At 53.0% G+C, this 21,849-nt stretch overlaps 1 protein-coding gene across 1 annotated transcript in view; it reads left to right on the forward strand.

Moving 5' to 3' along the window:
- Positions 1–18,072, forward strand: part of PACS1 (phosphofurin acidic cluster sorting protein 1) — a 95,364-nt gene extending 77,292 nt beyond the window's left edge. Inside the window, exons 11-24 of the mRNA XM_081154780.1 lie at positions 3,542–3,622; positions 4,937–5,052; positions 5,222–5,357; positions 6,538–6,642; positions 7,224–7,330; positions 8,018–8,172; positions 8,302–8,412; positions 9,153–9,255; positions 9,694–9,736; positions 11,862–11,904; positions 12,191–12,326; positions 14,551–14,777; positions 16,428–16,547; positions 16,678–18,072. Coding sequence (XP_081010906.1) covers positions 3,542–3,622; positions 4,937–5,052; positions 5,222–5,357; positions 6,538–6,642; positions 7,224–7,330; positions 8,018–8,172; positions 8,302–8,412; positions 9,153–9,255; positions 9,694–9,736; positions 11,862–11,904; positions 12,191–12,326; positions 14,551–14,777; positions 16,428–16,547; positions 16,678–16,793 — 1,599 coding nt within the window. The 3' untranslated portion in view covers positions 16,794–18,072. The remainder of the gene's footprint in view (positions 1–3,541; positions 3,623–4,936; positions 5,053–5,221; positions 5,358–6,537; positions 6,643–7,223; positions 7,331–8,017; positions 8,173–8,301; positions 8,413–9,152; positions 9,256–9,693; positions 9,737–11,861; positions 11,905–12,190; positions 12,327–14,550; positions 14,778–16,427; positions 16,548–16,677) is intronic.
- Positions 18,073–21,849: the final 3,777 nt, after the last annotated feature.

Consider the following 21,849-nt stretch of genomic DNA (forward strand, 5'->3'; position numbering starts at 1 on the left):
TGTGCCCTCTGCAACTCTCCAGCCCAGGCTCATGTGATCTGGAGCTGAGGAGGCTTCACTTTACTATTTATGTTTAGGATGTGACTGCTCTTTCTCCCGGGGCTATGGAGTGGCCCTGCTGAATCACCACTGCCCCTGTGAACAGATCCTTGGCTGCTAGAGCCATCTTAAATATAAATATAAGGGATGACTGTTCTAGAGAGAAACCTGGGACCTGCCGAGTGAAGCGCATTTCAGTGTCCTAAGAATGCGGAATGCGGCCCTGCTATAACAAAATGCAATTGAATGATTAACTGAGGCAGTAGCCTGAAGCACTAGCATAGCACCTAACAGGGCAACTGCTCAGTCAATGCTAGAGATTGTTGGTATACAGTCAGTGAGAGAACTCTTATGCTAATGAAGGAGTTTCTGGTTTGATACAATTTGTGTATAGGCTTTGCTTTAGTCATTATGTGGCTTACAAAATTTAGAGAGAAAAACCTCTTTAACACTGAGCCTCAGGTGCCTTATTTGTAAGGAAAAGGTGTTGGCATAGGAGCCTAGTTTGCTCAAAAGTCAATTGAGTATCAGTCTTTACACTGTAATGGCCTAAGGGTCCTTCTTTAGGCAAAACATTTATTTGGGGCAGGGTAGGACTGGGTTGAGAGCATACATCTGGAGTCAGACTTCTTGAGTTTGAATCCTTACTTCATTAGTCCACTAACTGTACTTGGGCAGTTACCACACTTCATTCCTCGTCAGTATAGCTGTGTAAAGCACTTGCCTTACAAGGCAGTGTGAACATAAAATGAGAGGATGCAGATAAAACCTCTAGCATGGTGTTTGGTTGATGGACGGATTGAAATACTGCAACTGATAGGATCTAGATGTCTTTTTAGTGAGTCCTTCAAATTCTGGTTTCCTTGGCCAGATTTCAAACTCTCTTTGCTGATTCTGTGAAATTTCTATTTTGAAGAACCCCATATGTCTTGATGTGGGTGTGGAACTTTGGAATTCTTTCGTGTGAAAGGCACTTTGGGAAAGAGCTACAGAATGAGGCTGTACTCTTACACAGAAAACTTCTGAATGTATTAAGAAAAAATACTGAGATTGTGATCCGTAGGCAGGCCTGCATGTGCTGCCCCTCTTATCCTCACTCCCTGATTTCCTAGCATTGTGATTCATTTATTTTCCTTAATCTTTCCTTTTGTTCCCCAAACTTTAGAGGATTTAGTTTATCACAAAAACCAGAAGGAATTTCTGCCAATACAAATTATTACAGTTGTTAAGTTTTCCGAAGACTTGAGCACACAGAAGCAACATCATTTGGCTCTGTAAGCTGATAGCAATAGGTCCTGACAGTGCTGCAGGCAGGACGGCCAAGAGATGCAGACCTCCAGCCAAGACTGCTGCTGCTAAAAACTGCTATTTCCATGGCATTGTAAATAATGGTGGTAGAGACTAGTACTTCATGAAAATGATAGCCCAAAATGTTTCCCCATACTCCCCCCAACACACACAGGAACCTGTGCACCCTCTGCAGCAGCCAGCATCACCCCACGGGCATCATGCTTCAGACTCCAGTGCCACATAATTAGACAGGCATGGCTACTGCACTGCCGGTGTCCCAGGCTCCAGAGGTGAGAAAAGCCCTTAGTATTTATAGGAGCAGGAATAGAAACTTGAAGAGTTGGAGTTTTCTCCTAGTGGGGTTAGTTGGAGTTTTCTCCTAGTGGGGTTGTCAGGAGCATCCAGAAAAGTCAGTAAATAGCCAGCACGTGCCCTCCAACCCTAAACCAAGTTAAAGATCTTGTCAGGTGTGGCAGCTTTGCCATGGAAACAGCTGTAGCTGTCATAGGGCTTGACTGTAGGGCGTGCTACTTTAAAACCTTCTAGCAGAATGGTATTATTGCCCCACCATTTGTCACACTGAGACCCAAAATTGAGTGAAATCCTCTTCAGGCTTAAGTCTGGCCAGGACTTCGCCAGGATTCTGCTCTGTTAACATTGGTTGTTACATAATATGTAAACGACCCAGCTGTGCAGTCTGGATGCAGTGATTGCGTGTGGCTCTGAGCCAGACCATCTCAACATCTGGGGTCACAGGGTCTGCTTAAAGTATGCTCCATTTGTCTTACAGATGGCTTAGAGCAGTGGTTCTCAACCAGGGATGATTTTTTATCTCCCAAGGGACATTTGGCAATGACTGCAGACATTTTTGGTTGTCACTACAAGAGGCAGGGTAGGGATAAGGCACTGCTACTGGGATCTCGTGGGCAGAGGCCAGGGGTGCTGCTAAACAGCTGTAGCACACAGGACAGCCCCGCCTCAGGGAGGGATCTGCCACCTATGTCAGCAGTGCCGAGATGCGGAAAACCTGGCTCAGAGCGAGACTCGGGCACCTACTTCTTCTTATCCTCACCCGAGGATATGTTTGAATTTATTTATTTACTTATTTATTTACTTATTTATTTCAGAGAGAGAGAAACATCGATCGGGCCCTGACTGGGGATCGAACCCACGACCCTTTTGGTGCCCGGGACCACACTCCAACTGGCTGAGCCACCTGGCCAGGGCACAGGGGCCTACATTTGTGATCTTTATTCATTAGATGACCAAGTGACTCCTTGAGCCTATTAGTCTGATATTTCTTAATACTCTTTAATTTACTCAGAGGAAGAACTTTGAGTACTTAAGAGCAAGTGGGATATCTTTGATGTTTTCTGACTTCCTGGTTCCCAACAGAACCAAAGAGATTCACTGAAGCCAATACCTTTTCTCTGGAGCATTTGAGAGCTTGCTCCCCAGCACTGTCGTCAGTTTGGCTCAAATAAACTCTTGTAACAGGTGTTTTTTTAAAAAAAATACCTTTTCTCTAAGTCCTATAACTCTTAACTGCTCATGACTTTGACATTGGTATTCGTACAACCAGAAGCAATATTAGCAAAGATGAAAATTCTGGCTGTATATCTGTATTTGCAAAATAAATCTTTAATATTTATGAGAAATGCTGATAAGAGTTAGGGGCAAAAGGAGAATTAGCTCACACCTAAATGGCTTAACATTGTGTTTCTTTTTGCTTGGTATATTGTTTGAGGTTTTTCTAGATGTTTGTACCAAGCAAAAAGCATTTGGCTACTATGGATGTCTTTAGTCTCAATATCAAAGATCTGAACTATAAGATCCTCCTCCCCAGCAATTTCTGACAAGCAGAAGAAGCCCCAAATGAACCTTCTGGATGAGGGGCTTTACTGAGTCCAGGGCAAGACTATGGCTCCCATAACAAAGCCCTCTAAATTCTGAGCTTCTCTTCCTTAGCGACGTCTTGTGAGAGTCAGGCACTCTGGGTTTCCTGTCTCACTATGTTACTGATTTAATGGTTATAAAAATAACTGCCCCCTCTGAGGTTTAGTTTTCACTAAAATAATCTTCTTATAAGATGAAAATGCCAAAGGTTGCATTAGGTCTTCAGATTAAGTGAAATATTTTAAGTTTCTTAGGTACCTAGAAAACGAGCTAACGGTAATGTTTAGATTGGTGATGACTATTGTAATTTCTACAGATGGAATTGGCTGCTCTAGAAAAAGTCAAATCTGCTTGGATTAAAAATCAAGATGACAGCTTGACTGAAACAGACACTCTGGTATGTGTGGCTCAATCTCCCATTTCAGCTGTTTAAAATCATTTTTTAATCTTTAGAAATAAAGGCAAAAAGACCCCTAGGACCACTGTGGAAATTTTGCCTGAATTTGGACTTGCGGATATCCTGTGCTCTTTCTCCTGAAAGCCTTACCCATGGCGTGTACCCTACCTCGGGGAACAGGTTATTCCCCAACTAGCAAACCAGAAATGCCCCCATTCTGCCCTTTAATTATAGCTGGTCAAATGCTAATTTGGGTAATTTCTCACTGTCACCCTCATTTACTTCTGAGAGATGATCACCAGTATCTTCCCCTAAAAAAAACCTCTTCCTCCCATGTTGTTCTTACTATGGCCAGCCAGCCACATTAAATCTCTAAGGAATTCTCGTCAACTCCTTGCTCTGAGAGATGCTAGAGCTGCCCAGGAGAGCAGGCCAAACCATAGTGGAATGGAATGAACTGGCTGGGGAGCACGATTTAATTAAACACTGAGTTCCACACACATATGCTGGGCAACTGTGTGTGGTAAGCACTGAAGATGCAAACATGAGAACATGTCTCTGCCTTCGAGATATAACCCTGCAGGAGGAAGGCCAACCCGTGCACACCCCATGTAGAGATCTGGGAGGGACAGAGTGACTCTGCCTGGGGGAGGACACCTGAGCCTGGCCTCACAGGATGAGCTGCAGTTCATGCAGGGGGACTGGAGGCTAGACATGGTGGGAGGGAGCAGAGAACTGGACCACATACCACCTGGGGCTGTGCTATGCATCAGCCTCACAGTGAGACCTGGTAGCTGAGGGGAGGCCAAGGAAGAATTACTTTAGGCTTATGTTTCCTATAGTAAGTGATGCTGCATTAAAGACCGTGGTGTGTGAAGCATCAGGCTTAACTGAAAATTAATTTAAAACCCTCTCCACGACCTGCACTGTGTGCTCGCCAGTAATCCGAATACCCAGCTTTCTTTCTCCACTGTGTCCACACTGCACAGTGGTCGTTTCAGGGTGAAATTTAACCATGTTATGTCCTGATTAAAACTCTCTCTTTCCCACCTAGAGAAGCTAGACCCTCAGTTCAGGATTGTGTGTTAACAGATAGTTCGTAGATGTAGAGGACAGACTGAGTGGCAAGACTGTCCAGCACGGTCAGCGCACTTAGTCATACAGTGACAGTGTTCGCGCTGAGTGAGGCAGGAGCTTTAGAAAGAGGGATGACTGACTCGCCTCAGGGTGTGATGGGCCCTCGCAGGACCCCGCGAGGCTCCTGGTGGTGCTGAGTGAGCGGTAACCCTCGCTGCTTCCTTTACTCCATGGTAGGAGATCACTGACCAGGACATGTTTGGAGAGGGGAGCACAAGTCTGGTTGTGCCAGAGAAAGTCAAAACTCCCATGAAGTCCAGCAAAACAGATCTCCAAGGCTCTGCCTCACCCAGGTACTCAGGGCGGGAAGAAACTGAAACGGGGGGTAGAATGAAGGAAGCCAAACAGATGGTACGACACTGCAGCCATACTTAGCAGAGGCTTGCGGCCTGGGGAAGAGGGCTGGCAATGGCTTGGGGTCAGAGGGGCTGTCTCACCACCTCCTTTTCACATGTCTGGCAGCAAAGTGGAAGGAGGGCACACTCCTCGGCAGAAGAGGAGCACGCCCCTGAAGGAGCGGCAGCTCTCCAAGCCCCTGAGTGAGAGGACCAACAGCTCCGACAGTGAGCGGTCCCCTGACCTGGGCCACAGCACACAGGTACCCTCTGAGCATCCCTGGACCACGGTGGTTGTTTCGTTGTCTTCCTGGGCAATTAGCTGAGAGGAAAGGAGGACTGCTTTGAAATGCTCTAAATAAAAGTCTTGAAAACAGACCTACACAGGGAAGTCTGGCATACACTAATGGGGAACTGGCTTCGGGGGCTGTTTCCAGGGAGCAAGGGAGCAAGAAATGCCAGCATTGACCAGCCTGCCACCAGCCCTGGTGGCAGTTCCACCCTTCTGGTTTGTCCTTCCTCCTCTGCCTCCATCAGACATTAGAGTGGAGATTGTGTGGTGACTCGGGTTCCAGAAGACGGCAGCCATCAGAATCTCACATCACCACCAACGTGCACTCTGATACCTTTAGTCCTGCAGTGGGCCCATTATTCTGATTTCAAGCTGGCAAATCAACAGTAGTCTAACATTTTGATTAACAGGCCTCAGAGGGTGGGCTGGGACAGTAGTGTACAAGACGCTGGGCCTTGGGCACAGAGTTTCCTTTTGAAGGCTGGTGGTACTGTGGGTTGGGGAAGGACTTTCTCTAAACTCACACCTCATGCAGCTACTGTTCTGGAGTTAACAGCAAGCCTGTTCATTTTCCCGATAAATATTGAAAGTTATGTCAGTGTGGCTTCCTGAGTTTGACGCTGTTACCCAGCTGGAAATGAACCGGAGACTAGAATAGCCCAGTGCCTGGGGCGCCGTGTTGTGCTTCTGGTTAATCACTGGTCCTGAGATGCCTCTTGCCCTGTGGCAGCAGGCTCCCTGCCCCGCACTCGTTGCCACTCTCATTAGTTCTCTCCCCAGTGCCCTGGTTTTTGCTCCTGTGAGCACCTGCTCGCCGTGCTCTCTCCCATCTCCTCCTGACCCTTCCATGCTGCCTGCCCTGCCTGCCTCACTACCTGTCGTGGGACGCCTGCTGTGTCTCCAGCTTTGTCCGCCCTCCCGTCAGGCGGCTGCCATGGCTCTGTCCCCGTGTGCTTGTGTGTCCTCTGAGGACTCTGCTATCCTTGTCTTATTCCTTTCCCTTTTGGTCTGGCTGGTGGGGTACGGGGTCTCCTCCACAACATCCTCATACCTCCAAATACCCCTGCTTCTGGAATTCCCTACTCACTAGCCCACCAGCACCACTCTCAAGCTCCCTGGGGACTGCCTCACACACACTCTTGTCCCTGCAGATTCCAAGAAAGGTGGTATATGACCAGCTGAATCAGATCCTGGTGTCGGATGCAGCCCTCCCAGAAAATGTCATCCTTGTGAACACCACTGATTGGCAAGGCCAGGTAAAGCACTGAGGACTGGGGCTGGGAGGAAAGGACCATGGGGCTGGAGGCAGAGACGCCCGGGGTGTGACTTGAGAGCAGGGCGTGGAGGAATGGGGAATAGCCCCCGTACCTCAGGCCCCTCCTACCCTGAACTAAGCCCACAGCTCCAGGCTGCAGTCCCATTTCTGTCATTTTCCAGCCTATGGAACCTTAAGTCACTAATTTCTAGCACCTGTTTTTTCATCTGTAAAAAAGCAACAGTATCACCTGTCCTACCTTCTTCCAGGGGGTTGTGTGTGGCAGAGAGCATCACAGAAGGAAGGTACCTTGAGGAATCAAAGTGCTATCAAAGCCAGTGGTTGCCCATAGTTTCCATGAAAGCAGTTCAGAAGGGACATAGCGACACCCCCAACCCGCCTGCTCCCATTCAATGCTGCCACCCAGTTAGACCCAGTGCCTGAATCCCACTTCCTCAGTGGTTTGAAGGACAGAGAACAGGAACTTGCAGCTTGATCTGGGCCCTCCTGGCTCCTGTGGGGCAGCAGCATCTCTGCCCTGTGGCCTTAGCAGTGTCCCTGCCCCTTTCTTCCCACCCCCAGTATGTGGCGGAGCTGCTCCAGGACCAGCGGAAGCCCGTCGTGTGCACCTGCTCCACCGTGGAGGTCCAGGCAGTGCTGGCTGCCCTGCTCACCCGTATCCAGCGCTAGTAAGGGCTGAGCTCCTCTCCTGCCTTTTGGGGTTCCTCTGATCTCATCCTCCCACCCTGACTTCCAAGTGGCCTCGTCAGACCAAGAGTCCACGATGCATGGTCAGGCAGTGGCAGGTCATGGTGCGCTGATGTCCCTACTGGCCCCAGAGGATCAGAGCATGAAAACTGTCATTCTCCTGCCCTCCCTGCCTCCCCACCTGGACGCCTGCCTTCACCTGCCTTGGCATCTCCTTAAACCCAGGTTGAAGCAGCCAGAGAGAACCCATGGATTTATAGGCCCCTTACTCCGCCCTCTAACTGTACCATGCTCCTTGGCGTTCGGTCAGAGCTTCCCCTCCCAGCACCTCCCGTGGGCCGAGTCCCTGTGGGGGAGGGAGACTGCGGGCGTCTGGCATCTGGGTTCATGCCCACTGCTGACCCAGGGGCACCGTCGAGCTGCCTCCATGTTAGCCTCAGCCAACTCCATCTTCCTTCTAGACAGTGACCTGTCCATTCTCTCTGACCTGGACATCTCCCTAATTTCAGAAGCACTGGCTTAGTGCTTCTCTCTGTATATTTTATTTGTTGGTTTATTTGTCCCTGTGGGTTGTTGAGATCAAGTCAAGTCTGAGCTTGGAGCCTTCCTCTGAGCAGGCTGCTGGCAGACCTCCGGAAAGTGGTGGTGACTGTCCCCTTGCTCCCCAGCTGCAACTGCAACTCCTCCATGCCAAGGCCGGTGAAGGTGGCAGCGCTGGGCAGCCAGACATACCTGAGCTGCATCCTCCGCTTCTTTGTCAAGTCGCTGGCCAGCAAGACCTCTGACTGGCTTGGCTACATGCGCTTCCTCATCATTCCCCTCGGTAAGGAGGGCATCCTGCTCCTGAGGTGGGGTGGGGGGTTGGGTCCACAGAAGGGGCAGTTGGGGATCGCAGGCCAGGCCCGCATCCTGTCCCCTAACCAGCTCACCTTCTCTGGTCTCCACCTACCAGGTTCTCACCCCGTGGCCAAATACTTGGGCTCAGTCGACAGTAGGTATAGCAGTACCTTCCTTGATTCTGGCTGGAGAGACCTGTTCAGTCGCTCGGAGCCCCCAGTGTCAGGTAACGACTCTTGTAAGAGACTGAGTCAGAATTCCACCTGGTTCAGGGAGGGCTGGTTGTGCTGAAGGCGGCCAGCGAGCATGCTTCTTCCCCTGTGGCTCTAACTTTCCCAGCCGCTTCTCATGTTCATCTTTTCAGTTTTATTAAGAGGAGGCCATTAGTGCAGCCCTTCCACCCTGGATGATTTACACTCTGCCATTTGCTCTGCTTCTGTACATCTAGAAATAAGGAGGGCCGTGGGGTGCTGGGGAGGACTTGCCTGGTTGTACGGATCAGATATAAGCAGAGAAGGACTCCTGAGCAGTCTGTTGACACATGAGTAACACCACCCAGCCATGTCATCCTGAAATTCAGAGTAAGGTGTCAGGGGTTGGAGCAAGCCGGAGCTCCATGAGGCTGAGGTAGCAGATGCTTCCTCAGACCTTGAAGGAAGTGATGAGGACAGATCAGTGAAGAGAGGGGTTCCTCTGGGTTGAGAGGTTGGTATGAGCAAAGATGGAGGCAGGAGTGTGGTGAGCCTGGGAAAGAGCAAGACCATGAGGGGCGGCAGGCAGAGATTAGAAGGGAGAGGACAGTGCTTTGGTCCATGGTGCCGTAGAGTCAAAACCATCAGATCTGTGGAACCCTTTCCCTGCCTCCGCTCCCAGGCCTTTCTGTGGATCTCAGAGAGGAGGCTCTCTAAGCCAGTGTCAGGTTTGCTGGCTAAAGTCAGTTGGTGTTATCTCCTGGCTTTTCTGCAGAGCAACTGGACGTGGTGGGGCGGGTGATGCAGTACGTCAACGGGGCAGGCGTGACACACCAGCTTCCCGTGGCTGAAGCCATGCTGACCTGCAGGCATAAGTTGTAAGTTTCACTTCAGGGGATTTCTTAGAGGTGAGGTGGGTGAGGTCAGTCTTGAATCTTCTTTGCTTTTTCACGTTTTCCTTCCTACCCCGTTTCCCTGTGTAGGAGCCCAGGAAAATGAGAGACAGTGTTTTTACTGCTTCCCATCCAGGCCCACCCTCCTTTGCCCTGGGTCACCGCACCCATCTGGGCACCCTCAGTACAGAGAAGCCCATCCCAGGGACTGAGACTCAGAAGTGGGAGAAAGGGTCCAGTGTGCAGAATTGGTGCTTTTACCTCCATTTTGTGGCTCCTCGTGCCAACCTGAAACCTGATGGAAACATGTCATGTAGTTGTGTCTGAATCCCTTAAAGCTGCAATAAGATATGAAAAGCGCATGTCCTCAGCTCTCCATGCAGTCTCACCCACTAACTAAAGCTCTCCTCTGTCTCCCAACAGCCCTGATGAAGACTCATATCAGAAGTTTATCCCCTTCATTGGCGTGAGTACTGACTCTCCTCCCCTCTCCTCTCTCCTCTGTGCCACATCCACCCTCCCGGCCTGCCCCCCCCCCCCCAACACACACACATGGAAGACTCATCTAGACAGTGGTTCTCATCCGGAGGCGACTCTCCCCCGGGACATCTGGCAATGTCTGGAGTCATTTTGGGTTGTCACAGCTGGGAGTGGGGGTGCTACTGGCATCTATCTAGTGAGTAGAGGCCAGGATGCTGCTAACATCCCACAGGGCGCAGGACAGCCCCCCAGCAAGGAATGATGTGGCCCGAAATGTTAGCAGGGCCAAGGTGGAGAAATGCTGGGCTGGCCATGTACTGAGCTCCTCCTTTCTGTGTCCTGTCCGGAATCATGACCATCCCCAGATCATCGCTGGTATCTTGTTTATTACACCATGCCCTGAACCTGGTGCCTTGGCCTATGGAGTGTTGTCCAGAGCATAGTGTCTACAGGCCCTGGGAAAAGAAAGCCTCCTCAGAAGGAATGATAGGTGATGTTCTGAAGAGAAGTCTGAGAAATCGGTTGTTTCCATCTTTAGGATCAGATAGACCACTGAGAATGAGGGTCTCTTCTTTCCCCTCCTATGTAGTCAAGGGAGCATCTCTATACTAGTGGATTTTGAAAAAAAGGGAACACCTACCTCATGGATGTCTTTGGTGTCAGGTGGTACTGATCTTTGGTTCATTTGGTGGTGGCTGGGCCACAAGACAGAGACCTGCCAAGAGAGGGAGCCCCGAGGGGACAGAGCTGACCTGCCAGGGCCAAACCATACCACAGAAGCATGGCTGAAACTCAGATTTCCCTGTGTGAGATGATCAAGTTTCCTTTCCAGGTCAGCTTATATCTTTTTGTATAGTCTCTTTGAGGGCCCTCCTCGCCTCTGGGCGAAGGGGCAGGTAAGGGGCCAGCTCCCACTGTCCCTCTTCTCTGCTTGGCCCAGATTCTGGATGTCTTCAGTGGTCTTGAGAGATGCCTTAGCCTGGGGAAATTCTCTGGCCCCTTCTTGTGCCTTACTGTCTGGCTAGTCCAGTCATTCCCCATTTAGCCACTGGGGCTGCTCCCACAGCCGTGTTGGAGGCCTCAGATCGTGGCCTGTAGCCTGGGTGGCAGTCTGACTCACATCTTCATGGAACTATGGATCACTGCCCACTCTGGCCTCACAGCCAAGAAAGAGATGTAAAAAATCTAAAATTCAAACAAACAAAAGAGGTGGCAGCTTCATGCCATGCCAGGGAAGCAAGAGGAGTATCCAGGAAGCTCAGTGTCGATGTGTTACTTTCTGGGGTCTAAGGATGCGTAGAGAATTCTAAGAATGGCAGCATTGTATCCTGAGCAGCAGCCTCAAGGGGACCATCTGCACATGATCTCCACTTCACGCCAGTCCCCAGAGCCCACCTTCTGTGGCCTCTCAACTCTGCTGAGCCTCTGCCAGGTGCTGGGCCCTCAGCCTACTGGACTTCTGTCTTTTGATGTCACAGCTGTGAAATTCAGTCTGTCTCTAGCTGTGCCTTTTTATGGCCACTGGAGGGCACCCTCTATCCTTCCCAGAATACACTCTGCGACATCTAAAATTATTTGGGAAGCTGAAATGTATGCTGTTACCTTAGTGGGGTGAAGCTGGGACCCCTCCTCACTGGTATTCCTCCAGATACCAGGAAGTCTGGAACGGAGGGAGCAGGTATCAGTATGGCTGCACTCTCCCTTGGCGTGGAGCACAGGCTGGCGTGCAGGACTCCCCCCCCACACTCCTGTCTCCCCTGCTTTCTCAGGGCGGCTCTTCATCTTTCTCTGGTGAGAGGAGATGACCTCTTACCCACATGACCCTTCTCAGGTGAAGAGTACAGAAGGGGTTCCTGCTTTCGAGGTGCACTTGCCTGTGGCCCCAGAGAGGAGCCATGAGGTCTCCTGAGCCCCCACCTCATTCTTTGGGGCCAACTGTCTTCACATCTCTCAGAGTTCTGGGCCGCTCTGGACTCCCAGAGATTTTTAAAGCCTACAGTCAAATAATGTGTTGTAATGGCTTTTGCTCCCAACCATCTGCTTCCAGTTGAGTCAGCATATGTGCACCTTTGGTGAGAGGATCTAGTTAACTGTCTCTTCTTTCCTCCCAGGTGGTGAAGGTGGGTCTTGTTGAAGACTCTCCTTCTGCTACAGGTGAGCCTGGGGCCCCTTTGCTTCTTTGGAGTGAGGGTGGTGCCTCTTCTCTATCCAGCAGGCCGGAGATAAAGACCTTGGGTGTCCTAGCTCAGGTCAGAGTCTGAGCAGGAGCATCGTGGGTACCCTTCTCCCTGGTGAAGCGGTGGCGGGGGGTAGTGGGCAAGTATCTAAGGCCCAGAGGAGAGCAGGCTGCCACTGAGACAGGGACAGGGACACCTCAACTCCTTACCACCAGCTGGTCAGGGGTGACTTCCTCTGGCAAACTGTGTTTGTCATCTGACAGGCGATGGGGACGACTCACCTGTGGTCAGCCTTACTGTGCCCTCCACATCCCCACCCTCCAGCTCAGGCCTCAGTCGAGATGCCACGGCCACTCCACCTTCCTCCCCATCCATGAGCAGTGCTCTCGCCGTTGTGGGGTAAGGCTCTCACTGTACCCGTCTTTCCTGATGTACCCTCTGTCAGGGTCCAGGACTTCCCTTCTGGCTGCGCATCATTGAACAGTGACAGCACACTGGGCTTAGAAGGTAGTGTGGTGAGAACACTGGCGTTAGAATTCAGAGACTTGGGTCACTGGTTGGGCAAGTCATCACACAGCTCCAGCTGCCCTGTCTGTCTCGCAGAGTGTCAGTGTTGAATGAGAGGCTCTTTGTCGCCTGTAAAGCGTTGTGTGCACATCTTGTCTTGGTTCTGCCCAGCGTGGTAGAAAGAGTGTGGGCGTGGGCATCAGATACACCTGGGTCTGGGCTGTGGTTCTGTTATAGTCAGCGACACTTGTTAAAGTGCAGTAAGGGAGGTTTTATTCAAGGTGGGGGCTATCTCAATAGGTACAGGGACCACTGTGATGGATTTTGCAGTGGGGGGGAGAGATGGGGCTCATCTCCAAATACAGCATAAACATGAGGATTTATAGCCCAGGAGCAATGTGGGGTCAGTGAATGGAAGATACTGAGAGGAAGCCTCAGGGGTGGGGAATTCTGGCTACACTAACCTAACAGGATTCTTAATCAAGACAGGTCGAGGTATCAGACACTTCTTGCGCCAGGGGTGGGGGGTGCAGAACCTGACCAGATAGCCAGGGTGATCAGATGTGGACGGTGGGGGATTCTTGCTAGCTGATCTAGCAAGGTTTTTGCTACAACTGGATTTTATAAGGAAGTACACAGAGAAGGGCCTAGAGAAGATGCAGGAGCCTGATTAAGTTGGGTCAACCAGAGAATCTTTGTCCCTTGGACAAGTTACTAAGCTTCATTTCTTACTCTGAGAGGAGAGGTAAAGTAGTGAGGTCACAGGACGTGAGGCATGAATAAGCATGTGTGCCAGTGCCTGGTGCGGGGGAGGTGCCGCTCTTGTTCACGCATCCATCTGCCCATCAGCGCAGTGGAGCTGTCACCGTGAATGAGACAGGCGGTACCCTCCTGCAGCTCAGGTTCCTGGGCCCCACAAGGTCAAAGCAACACAGAAATTCAAACTGTATAGATTGCAGAAGGTGCTGTAGAAAGTGGTGGGATGGTTATGAAGGGGAGGGAATTTCTTTAGGATCCAGAGTTTATAGCCCATGGTCAGGGAGGCCTCTCTGCAGGCAGCTGTCCCACTGAGGCCTGGGAGCAGCGGAGCAGGCACCCTGTCGGGTCATGGAGGGTTGAGGAACCGGCCCTGACGTAGGAGAAGAGCTGGCCTGGGTCAGGAACAGAAAGGAGCTTCTGCTGCTCCTCCCTCCATTTCCCTTCCTTCTGCCTTTGCCTCTTTCTGTTCCCTCTGATGACCATCCTTGTAGCATCAGAGAGGGGAGGCCTGGCTGGCGGCTTTTCCAGAGCCACCAGTGACGGTGGGGTTCTGAAGAGTGTGAAGTGCTCTTGGGTGGCGAAAAGCCTGCCTCAGAGTTCGAATCCCACCCCACCCTCTACCCCTTTTTTCATTTCCCTCCGTGAAGGGCCAGTGCTGGAAAAGGAGGGAACCCCACATGTGGCCCCATTGAACTCAGGTTCCAGGGGACCTGGGGGACCTGGGGACCAGCCTCCATCTCGACCTCCTTTCCCAGAACCGCTGAAACCAGGCAGAAAGAAATGTCAGATGACTTTTGTAGCCTATGTTCCTATTGTGTCTGACGCCTCCTTTCAAGGAAATGTCAGCTTTCTCCTTGGAGCTAAAATTATCCCTGAGGTACCATAAGTGAGAGAGCCGCAGGTCAGCACCCACCAGCTCTCCCGGAGCCACTCCAGCTGCGCTGCCACCTCTGCCCACTTAATCTCCGACCTCCGGCCAAGCTTGGCCAGGCCCTGCTTGCTGTCCGTGTGTACATGCATGTGGGGGCCGGTGTGCATGTGTGTGTGCATGCACACACTTTGTTCCTTCATAGAGCTTCCTGCCTGCTTTCCTCATCCCCATGACTTCTTTTTTTTGCTTCCCCCACTCACAGTGATCCAAGTCTTCACTATTTCCTGGCTTTGTCCAGATCAGCCTGACTCTCACTCCCAAGTGAACCACTTCTCTGAGACTAGAGGGAACCTGGAGCCGCTGATTTGGCCACCTCCTCTTACCCTTCCCACAGCCTGGTGGTCCCCACTCTGCCCCCACACACCTGGCCATGTAGCTGGGAACTGAGGGCAGAGCCTACTCTCCTTTATTGTTCCCCTTCTCTAGGAGCCCCAACAGTCCATATGGGGACGTGATTGGCCTCCAGGTGGACTACTGGCTGGGCCACCCTGGGGAGCGGAGGAGGGAAGGCGACAAGAGAGATGCCAGCTCCAAGAACACCCTCAAGAGCGTCTTCCGCTCAGTGCAGGTTTCCCGCTTGCCTCATGGTGGGGAGGCCCAGCTTTCTGGCACCATGGCAATGACTGTCGTCACCAAAGAAAAGAACAAGAAAGGCAAGTGACATCTGAGGCCAGAGACCATCAGGGCCACCAGACCTACCCGTCTCCTCTCTCAGGGTCTGGGACAGAATCTGCCTCTGAGAGACCTTGGATGAGGGTGAAGCAGTGCAATTCTCACGTGGTCCATGCAGCCTGGGGTCCCCAGGGGCCCTGCCTCTTCTCTGGACAGAGGAATGGTCCCCAGGGAGTCATTGGTCCCTGTCTGCTGAGCATCAGCACCCCTGGGACCGAGGCATTTAGTGCCGCCATAAGGAAGGGAGCCTTTTGGCCACTGTCCTCAAGAATAGACTCTGTGACAGAGAGGGACACCTCCATGCCACAGCCCCAGGGTCACCATGGCCCCATGGAGCAGCGCATTCACACCCCACCCTGGAGGCCACTCAAGCCTTCGTGAGCTTAAGGGCATAGTTGTTTTTTAAGAGTTAAGGGGAGCCCCGGCCCAGTGGCTCGGTTGGCTGGAGTGTCGTCCCATACACGAAAGGGTTGTGGGTTCAGTTCGTGGTCAGAGCACATACCTAGATTGCAGGTTCAGTCCCTAGCTGAGTCCTGTACGGGAGGCAATTGATTGATGTTTCTGTCTCTCCCTCCCCCCTCCCCCTTCCCCCTCCCCCTTCCCCCCTTCCTCCCTCCCTCTCTCTCTCTTTCTCTAAAATCAATAAAAGCAGCCCTGGCCAGTGTGGCTCGGTTGGTTGGGTGTCATCCTGTGAACCAGTAGGTTTCGGGCTCGGTCCCCAGTGGGAGCATACAGGAGGCAGCCGATCGATGTTTCTCTCATTGATGTCTCTCTCTCTCTCTCTCTCTCTCTCCCCCTCTCTAAAATCAATAAAAACTATTTAAAAAATAAAATAAAATCAATAAAAACATATCGTTGGGTGAGGAAAAAATAGACTTAAGGGGAATACAGCCCATTTCAGATGAGAGGGGTGGCTTAAGGCACCAGAGGAAGAGTTGGGGTGGCCCTGGGTCCTGTGCTGTGGGAGACTAAGGCAGGAACCCCCACAACCAGGCCAGTGCTGGGGCAGCACTTGCTGCTGTCAATTGGGGTTGTAAACCTGCAGATCTGGCTGTGACTCTAGGGCCCTCATAGCACCCACCTCCCCAGCTGTGGGGAAGGAGGCTTCCTTTATCTGCTGGGTGCTCCCTGTTCTCCCAAAGCAGCTGGGCCACTTTCTGTTCATACCTCTGTTCCAGAGATCCCTGAGGAGCAGCAGGGGCTGTGCCAAAACCTGCAGCTGCACCCTGAGACTGGCCTGGGTGGGCTGTCAGCCCAGCAGTCCTGTTCTTGCCTCTTCCCAAGCAAGAGTGGAACAAGGACCCCATCCCAGGCAGAGCTAGTTCCCAGGCCGCACTGGTGCAAACACTGCTGCATAGCCTCCCTCCCTGCCCAGCCTGCGGTGCCCCCCAGGCTGCCTAGAACATTCAAGCTGGAAGTGACTTCAGAGACCATCTGGCCCAGTTCCTCACTAAACATGAAGATCTCGAGGCCTGGGGGGTGGGGAGAGACCCAGGCTGTGACAGGGCAGGGACTCCAAGATCCATAAATCACCTCCCCTTCCTCAGGAAGAGGGGACAGTGGAGTGGGGGAGGTGAGGATGGGCTGTTTTACCAGGGGCTGTGACAGCCGTGTTCCTGCTTGCTTTCCAGTTCCCACCATCTTCCTGAGCAAGAAGCCTCGAGAAAAGGAGGTGGATTCTAAGAGCCAAGTCATCGAAGGCATCAGCCGCCTCATCTGCTCTGCCAAGCAGCAGCAGACCATGCTGAGAGGTGGGCACAGTGGGACCGGGGGGGGGGGGGGGGGCACAAGGGACCATGGGGCAGGGAGGCGATGCCGCCCAGGGAGCCTGGGAAGATGGTCTTAGCAGTCCTGGTCACACCCTTCCCCTGTCACCCCCAGTATCCATCGATGGCGTTGAGTGGAGTGACATCAAGTTTTTCCAGTTGGCAGCCCAGTGGCCCACCCATGTCAAGCACTTTCCAGTGGGACTGTTCAGTGGCAGCAAGACCACCTGAGGGCACTGTCTCTTGGCCACTCCCTTCTGGCACTACCACCTGTCTCACCGCCTGTGGGCAGGGGGAGGCCAGCAGGCCCAGGCTCAGCACCCCCTTTTCTGGCCCTGGGGCCTGCATCTCCCTTGCCATCCTGCCATCCTGAAGGACAATGCTACTGGGGTCCCTGCCCTGTTCCCCTCTGCTCAGGTCCATCCCTGGGTAGACCACTCTCTCCTCTCCACTCCTCCCCTGCTGGCCTGAGGCATTCCCTGGAATTAAGTCCTCTTGGCCTGCCTTCCCCAGACTTCCAACCTCTTTCTCCCAGTGGCACCAGTTCCTTTCCTGGAAATAGGAAACCTGGAATCCTGGCCCAAAGCAGGGAGTCCAGCCCTCCTCCCATTTTCTACAGCCCAGCTGCCAGTTGCTGCTCAGCCTGAGCCCACGGGACCCCTCCCCTCAGTCGCAGGGGCAGCTCCCACCCCTTCCTCTCCCCAGGACAGTTTCTGTGGCGGCGCTGTATATCTCTGTGACAGAGAGGCCTTCCTGGTCTCCCACACACACATGTCCTCACCACCCCCAGGTTCCCTGTAGATTTGGCCTGTGTCCTGAGCATTTCTTTGGTTTGCTGCACGGCCAGTCTCTTGGTAGTTCATGCAGTGCACCTGGGCACCAGTCCCTGTCCGTGCCCCGAGGCTCCTGTGTTGTTTCTCCCTCTGCCTCCCACCCCCTTCACCCAGCACAACTCTGCCTCTTCCTGAAACTCTGGACTCTGCAGAGCTGGGAGACAGCCCCCCACCAGTGTATTGTCTGTGGCCCCCAAGCCCTTTATTCCCTGTTCCCCCCCATGCCCATTTGTCTCCCTTTCCCTGGTCTGCTGTTCTCCACCTCAACTCCTGGGCCCCTGGTCATCCTCCCAGCCCCAGGTCCCTTCAGCAGGCTCCATTCCTTCCCTCACTAGGGCCTCAGGGTCTGAGCCCCTCCTCCGCCTCTACCATCAGCCTTCTCAAAAGAGGCTGAACACAGTGGGTCGGGGTCCCAGCTGCAGCCCTACGTCCCCCACCAGCACCTCCAGAACTTTACCGTTGCCCTCTCACCCCTTCCAGAAGTTTGCACAGAACTTCATTTTGAAAACTCCCTCTCATTCTCCAGGCCTCCCCCAAGCTCCTCCAGCCCTCACCCATGGCTCAGCCCCACTGTCCAAAGCATCTCCAGGCTGTGCCGCTCTCCCTGCCAGAGAGGGCAGAGTGGGAGGGTCTGGGTGGATGCTGGATTTTTCATTCAATAAACCGGTGGTTTCTTACCAACTAGCGAGCCTTGGATTTCTTTGCCTCTCACTGTGGCAGCATCTGTCCAACCCCCACCCTTCTGCACAACACAGCCAACTCGGCTCAAAAACCACTGGGAGCTGGCTTTGGGAAGAAGCAAATCCCATTGTCTTAATCGTAAAAACAGAGGCATGAAAGTGTCTTGCCAGTAGGGGGCGAGCAGGGGTCCGAAACACCACCATTCCCATTCCAAGTCCCCTCTTTCCCTCGGTACTACCATCGTTTTTGGAAGTTGGTGAAGTCTGAAGCCAAAGGGCTCTCTGCACCTGCAGGTGGAGGGGGTCAGGCAGGGTCCATCACTGAGGCTTTCCTGCCACCCTTAACCTTAAAGATGGCAAACAGCCCTAGCATCTGCTCTCTGACACCTGCTTCGTCCGCTCCCAGGACAGGCATGTATGCCAAGCCGGCCCCTGTGACCAAGTGCCCAGATGGGGGACTTGGCTTTCTCACCCTGTAGGACAGCCACAGGGGTGGGCAGCCAAGTGGGGCAGGCAGTCACTGGCTCCCTGAGCCCCTTTGGCCAGGTAACAGGGAGGCTCTGGGACCCAGGGGTGTGGCCCTTTGCAGACTCTTACCCTGGAAAATGGAACAAATCCTGCCTCCCAAGGGGGACAGTCCAGTGTGGTCTGTGCAACTGTCCCAGAATGCAGCCTGCACATTAGTTACCAGCGAGGTGTACAATCTGGCCGATGAGAGGAGCACCTCAGATGTGGCTAAGGTGACTAGAGAAAACATGAGTGCTCCTCAGGGCAGAGTGGAGGTGCCCACCGGTGCCCACAGGAGGCCTTCCCAGGAGCGGGCAGTGGTGGCCACAGGCAGGGCAGGGGCTTAGGTACCTGGGAGCCAGTGGGAGTCCCAGGCTGGAGGGGTGTGGGGCAGGCGGAGTTGGGTGCCAGCTCCTCACCCTCTCAGGTTCCAGCTCAGAACTGAGAAGAGGGTGATGGGGAGACGAGAGTAAGGAGGCAGGAACTTCTGCAGCCTCCCTGCACCCGCCTCCAGGGCTTCACCCGCAGCCTGTGCCCCTCCCCCTCCCCTGCTCCCGCCTTCCCCAGGGCTTCGCTGCTGCACTTGGCCCCAACCCCTGCACCAGCCCTCCCCTCTCTCTGTGGCTCTTTCATGAACACACAGTAATAGCTTCCATGTTCAAAACAACTTCCCTGATTCTTTTTTTTCTTATAAAAACAGGTATTTATTTCTCACAGTTCTAAAGGCTGGAAGTCTGAGATCAGGGTGCCAGCATACCGGGTTCTGATGACAGCTCTCTCCCGGTCACAGATAACCGTTTTCTGTGTCTTCACGACAGAAACCACTCCCCTGTTTCTTTTTTTTTAATCCTCACCTGAGGATATGTTTCTATTGATTTGAGAGAGAGAGGAAGGGAGAGGGAGTGAGAGAAACATCGACCAGCTGCCTCCTGTTCGCACCCAGATCAGGGATCAAACACCTGGGGATGTGTTGTCCTGACTGGGAATCGAACCCGCTGCCTTTTTGGTGTATGGGGTGAAGCTCCAACCAGCCGAGCCACCCCAGCCAGGGCCGCTTCCCTGATCCTTGATCCCCTTCGGCGGCCGCACCAGGTCTCCTCCCCTTAGAGTGAAATTCTTCAGAAGAGCTTGTTCACTCTCCCTGCCTCCATGTCCTCCCACTCCAGGCTGTTTCCTTGACAAGCCCATCAAAAGTTTTCCCACCAAGGTCACCGATGACCGGGGCTGCCAAATCCAAGCGTCTGTTTTCTTGTCTGACCACCAGGAGCATTTGATGTGCATACTCCCTGCCAGAATCACTTTCTCCTTGGCCTATAGCGGGCACTGCCCTCCTCCCACTGGACTGGCTGCTCTTTCTTGGCCTCCCTTTGTCCTGCTCGGCTACCCAGCCTTGAAACACCCAGGCTCCCCCTCTGGCCTCCCGTCTCCGCTCACTCGGCCCTGTGGTGTGAACGGCTCCCTGTGCACAGACTTCCCCTCCATTCTTCAGTTGCTGAGGCGGGAAACTTTGGAATCACCTTGGCTCCTCTTTCTCACACCCAACATCCAGTCCACCAGCAAGTCCTGTAGGCTTGTCCTCCAAGGCAGAGCCGGAACCCAGCAGCTCCTCACTTTCTCTGCTGCTGTCGCCTCTCGTCTGGATACTGCAACAGGTTCCTTATTCCCTCTGCTTCTGCTGACTCTTCCTGTCGTCTATTCTCCACACAAGAGCCAGAGAGAGCCTTTTAAAATGTTAGATTGTGTTGAGTTACTGGTTCAAACAGTCCAACAGCTTCCCATCCCCCTAAGAATATAATCCAAAGCCACGTCATAACCTGCCAGGCCTCCCTGATCTGACCTTCGGAGGGCTGTGTGATTCCTTCTCAATCTCCCCCTCGCTCACCGGCCTCCTCTACATTCCTCAGACACACCCGGTGCATTCGGTACATTGGGCCTCAGGGCCTCTGCACGGGCCATCCCCCCTGCCTGCCCATTCTGCTCCTAGCCCAGGGTCCATGTGGCTTACTCCCTCCAAGTCTTGGCTGAAAAGTCACCTCGGGGAGGCCTTCCCTGTTCAACCCTCCAAACTTCCTTTTCTCTTATTCTTCATTTTTCTTATTAGCACTTCTCACTCCTTGGCATTAATTATTTTTGTCTCCCCCTTACTAGAATGTAAGCTCTAAGAAAACAGGAACTCTGCCCCCCCAGGGTACCCCTGGGCTCATTACAGGCACACAATACATGTCTGTGACAGAGAATGAAGAGCCCTGTCCTGTTGCAACAGGGCCCTACGCCAGACTTGCTGCTCAGACACCGTGAGGCCTCAGCCCTAAGGACGCCTGAGGTTTCTCACAGGCCCTGGAGGAAGAAGACAGGCTGAGCAAAGAGGAAGAGGCCGTGTAGGAAGGTTTGCAGGCCCCAGACGGGGCGGCTCAGGCAGGAGGTTCACACCTGAGACGGCTTGCCCACCCAGGTGCTGGGAGTGGAGGCTGGACCCGAGCAGAACTGCCCACGAGCCACAGCTGACCCTTCAATAAGATCCTTCCTCCTTGCACACGGGCCTAAACATGCTGTTTGGTCCCCTTTAAATGTTCCTACTGCCCCACACTTATCCTCTTGGCCTACTCACCTCCTCAGAGGGCTTTCCAGACCACCCTGCCCAAAACTGTCACCTGCCATAAGTGTCTTTGTAGCACATTAGAATGGGAGTCCCAGGAGGGCAGGACTCGTGCTGACTTACCCGTTGCTCCGTATCCAGCACCCATCACTCTGGCATCTGGCAAATGCTCAGCGAGCTAAAGGGATGAGTCAGGGGTTCGGTTGCTTGTCCAAGGCACACAGAGCGGCAGAGAGGGAGTCAGGTTTCTAACCCAGGTCATCGGACTCCAGGCGATCACTCAAAGTCCTACGCAGATCCCAACTGCCCAGCCATCCATATGTCCCACATCTATTAGGTTCCTACTGTGGGCCAGCTCCTGTCCTAGGCATGATGGTACCAGGATGGACATGGGATTGGGTCCTTACCTATATGGAACCCTGAGGCTAGCAGGGGAGACAGACAAATAGAGACAATTGCCACACAGCATGACAGGTTGCATGGCAACCCACTGGAGGGGCATCTAACCCAGCCTGGGGAGGGATGTCCGAGAAGATGTTGCAAAGGAAATGACAACAGAAGATGCCCAACCCGATGGATGTTCTGGGTACAGCAACAACTAGAGCTAAGAGAGTCTGGCCCATCCTGAGACCCGCAGGTGGTTCATGCGGCTGAAAAGCAATGCGGATGGT

The sequence above is a fragment of the Miniopterus schreibersii genome (genome assembly GCF_964146895.1).
Source record: "Miniopterus schreibersii genome assembly, chromosome: 12".
Lineage (NCBI taxonomy): Eukaryota > Metazoa > Chordata > Mammalia > Chiroptera > Miniopteridae > Miniopterus > Miniopterus schreibersii.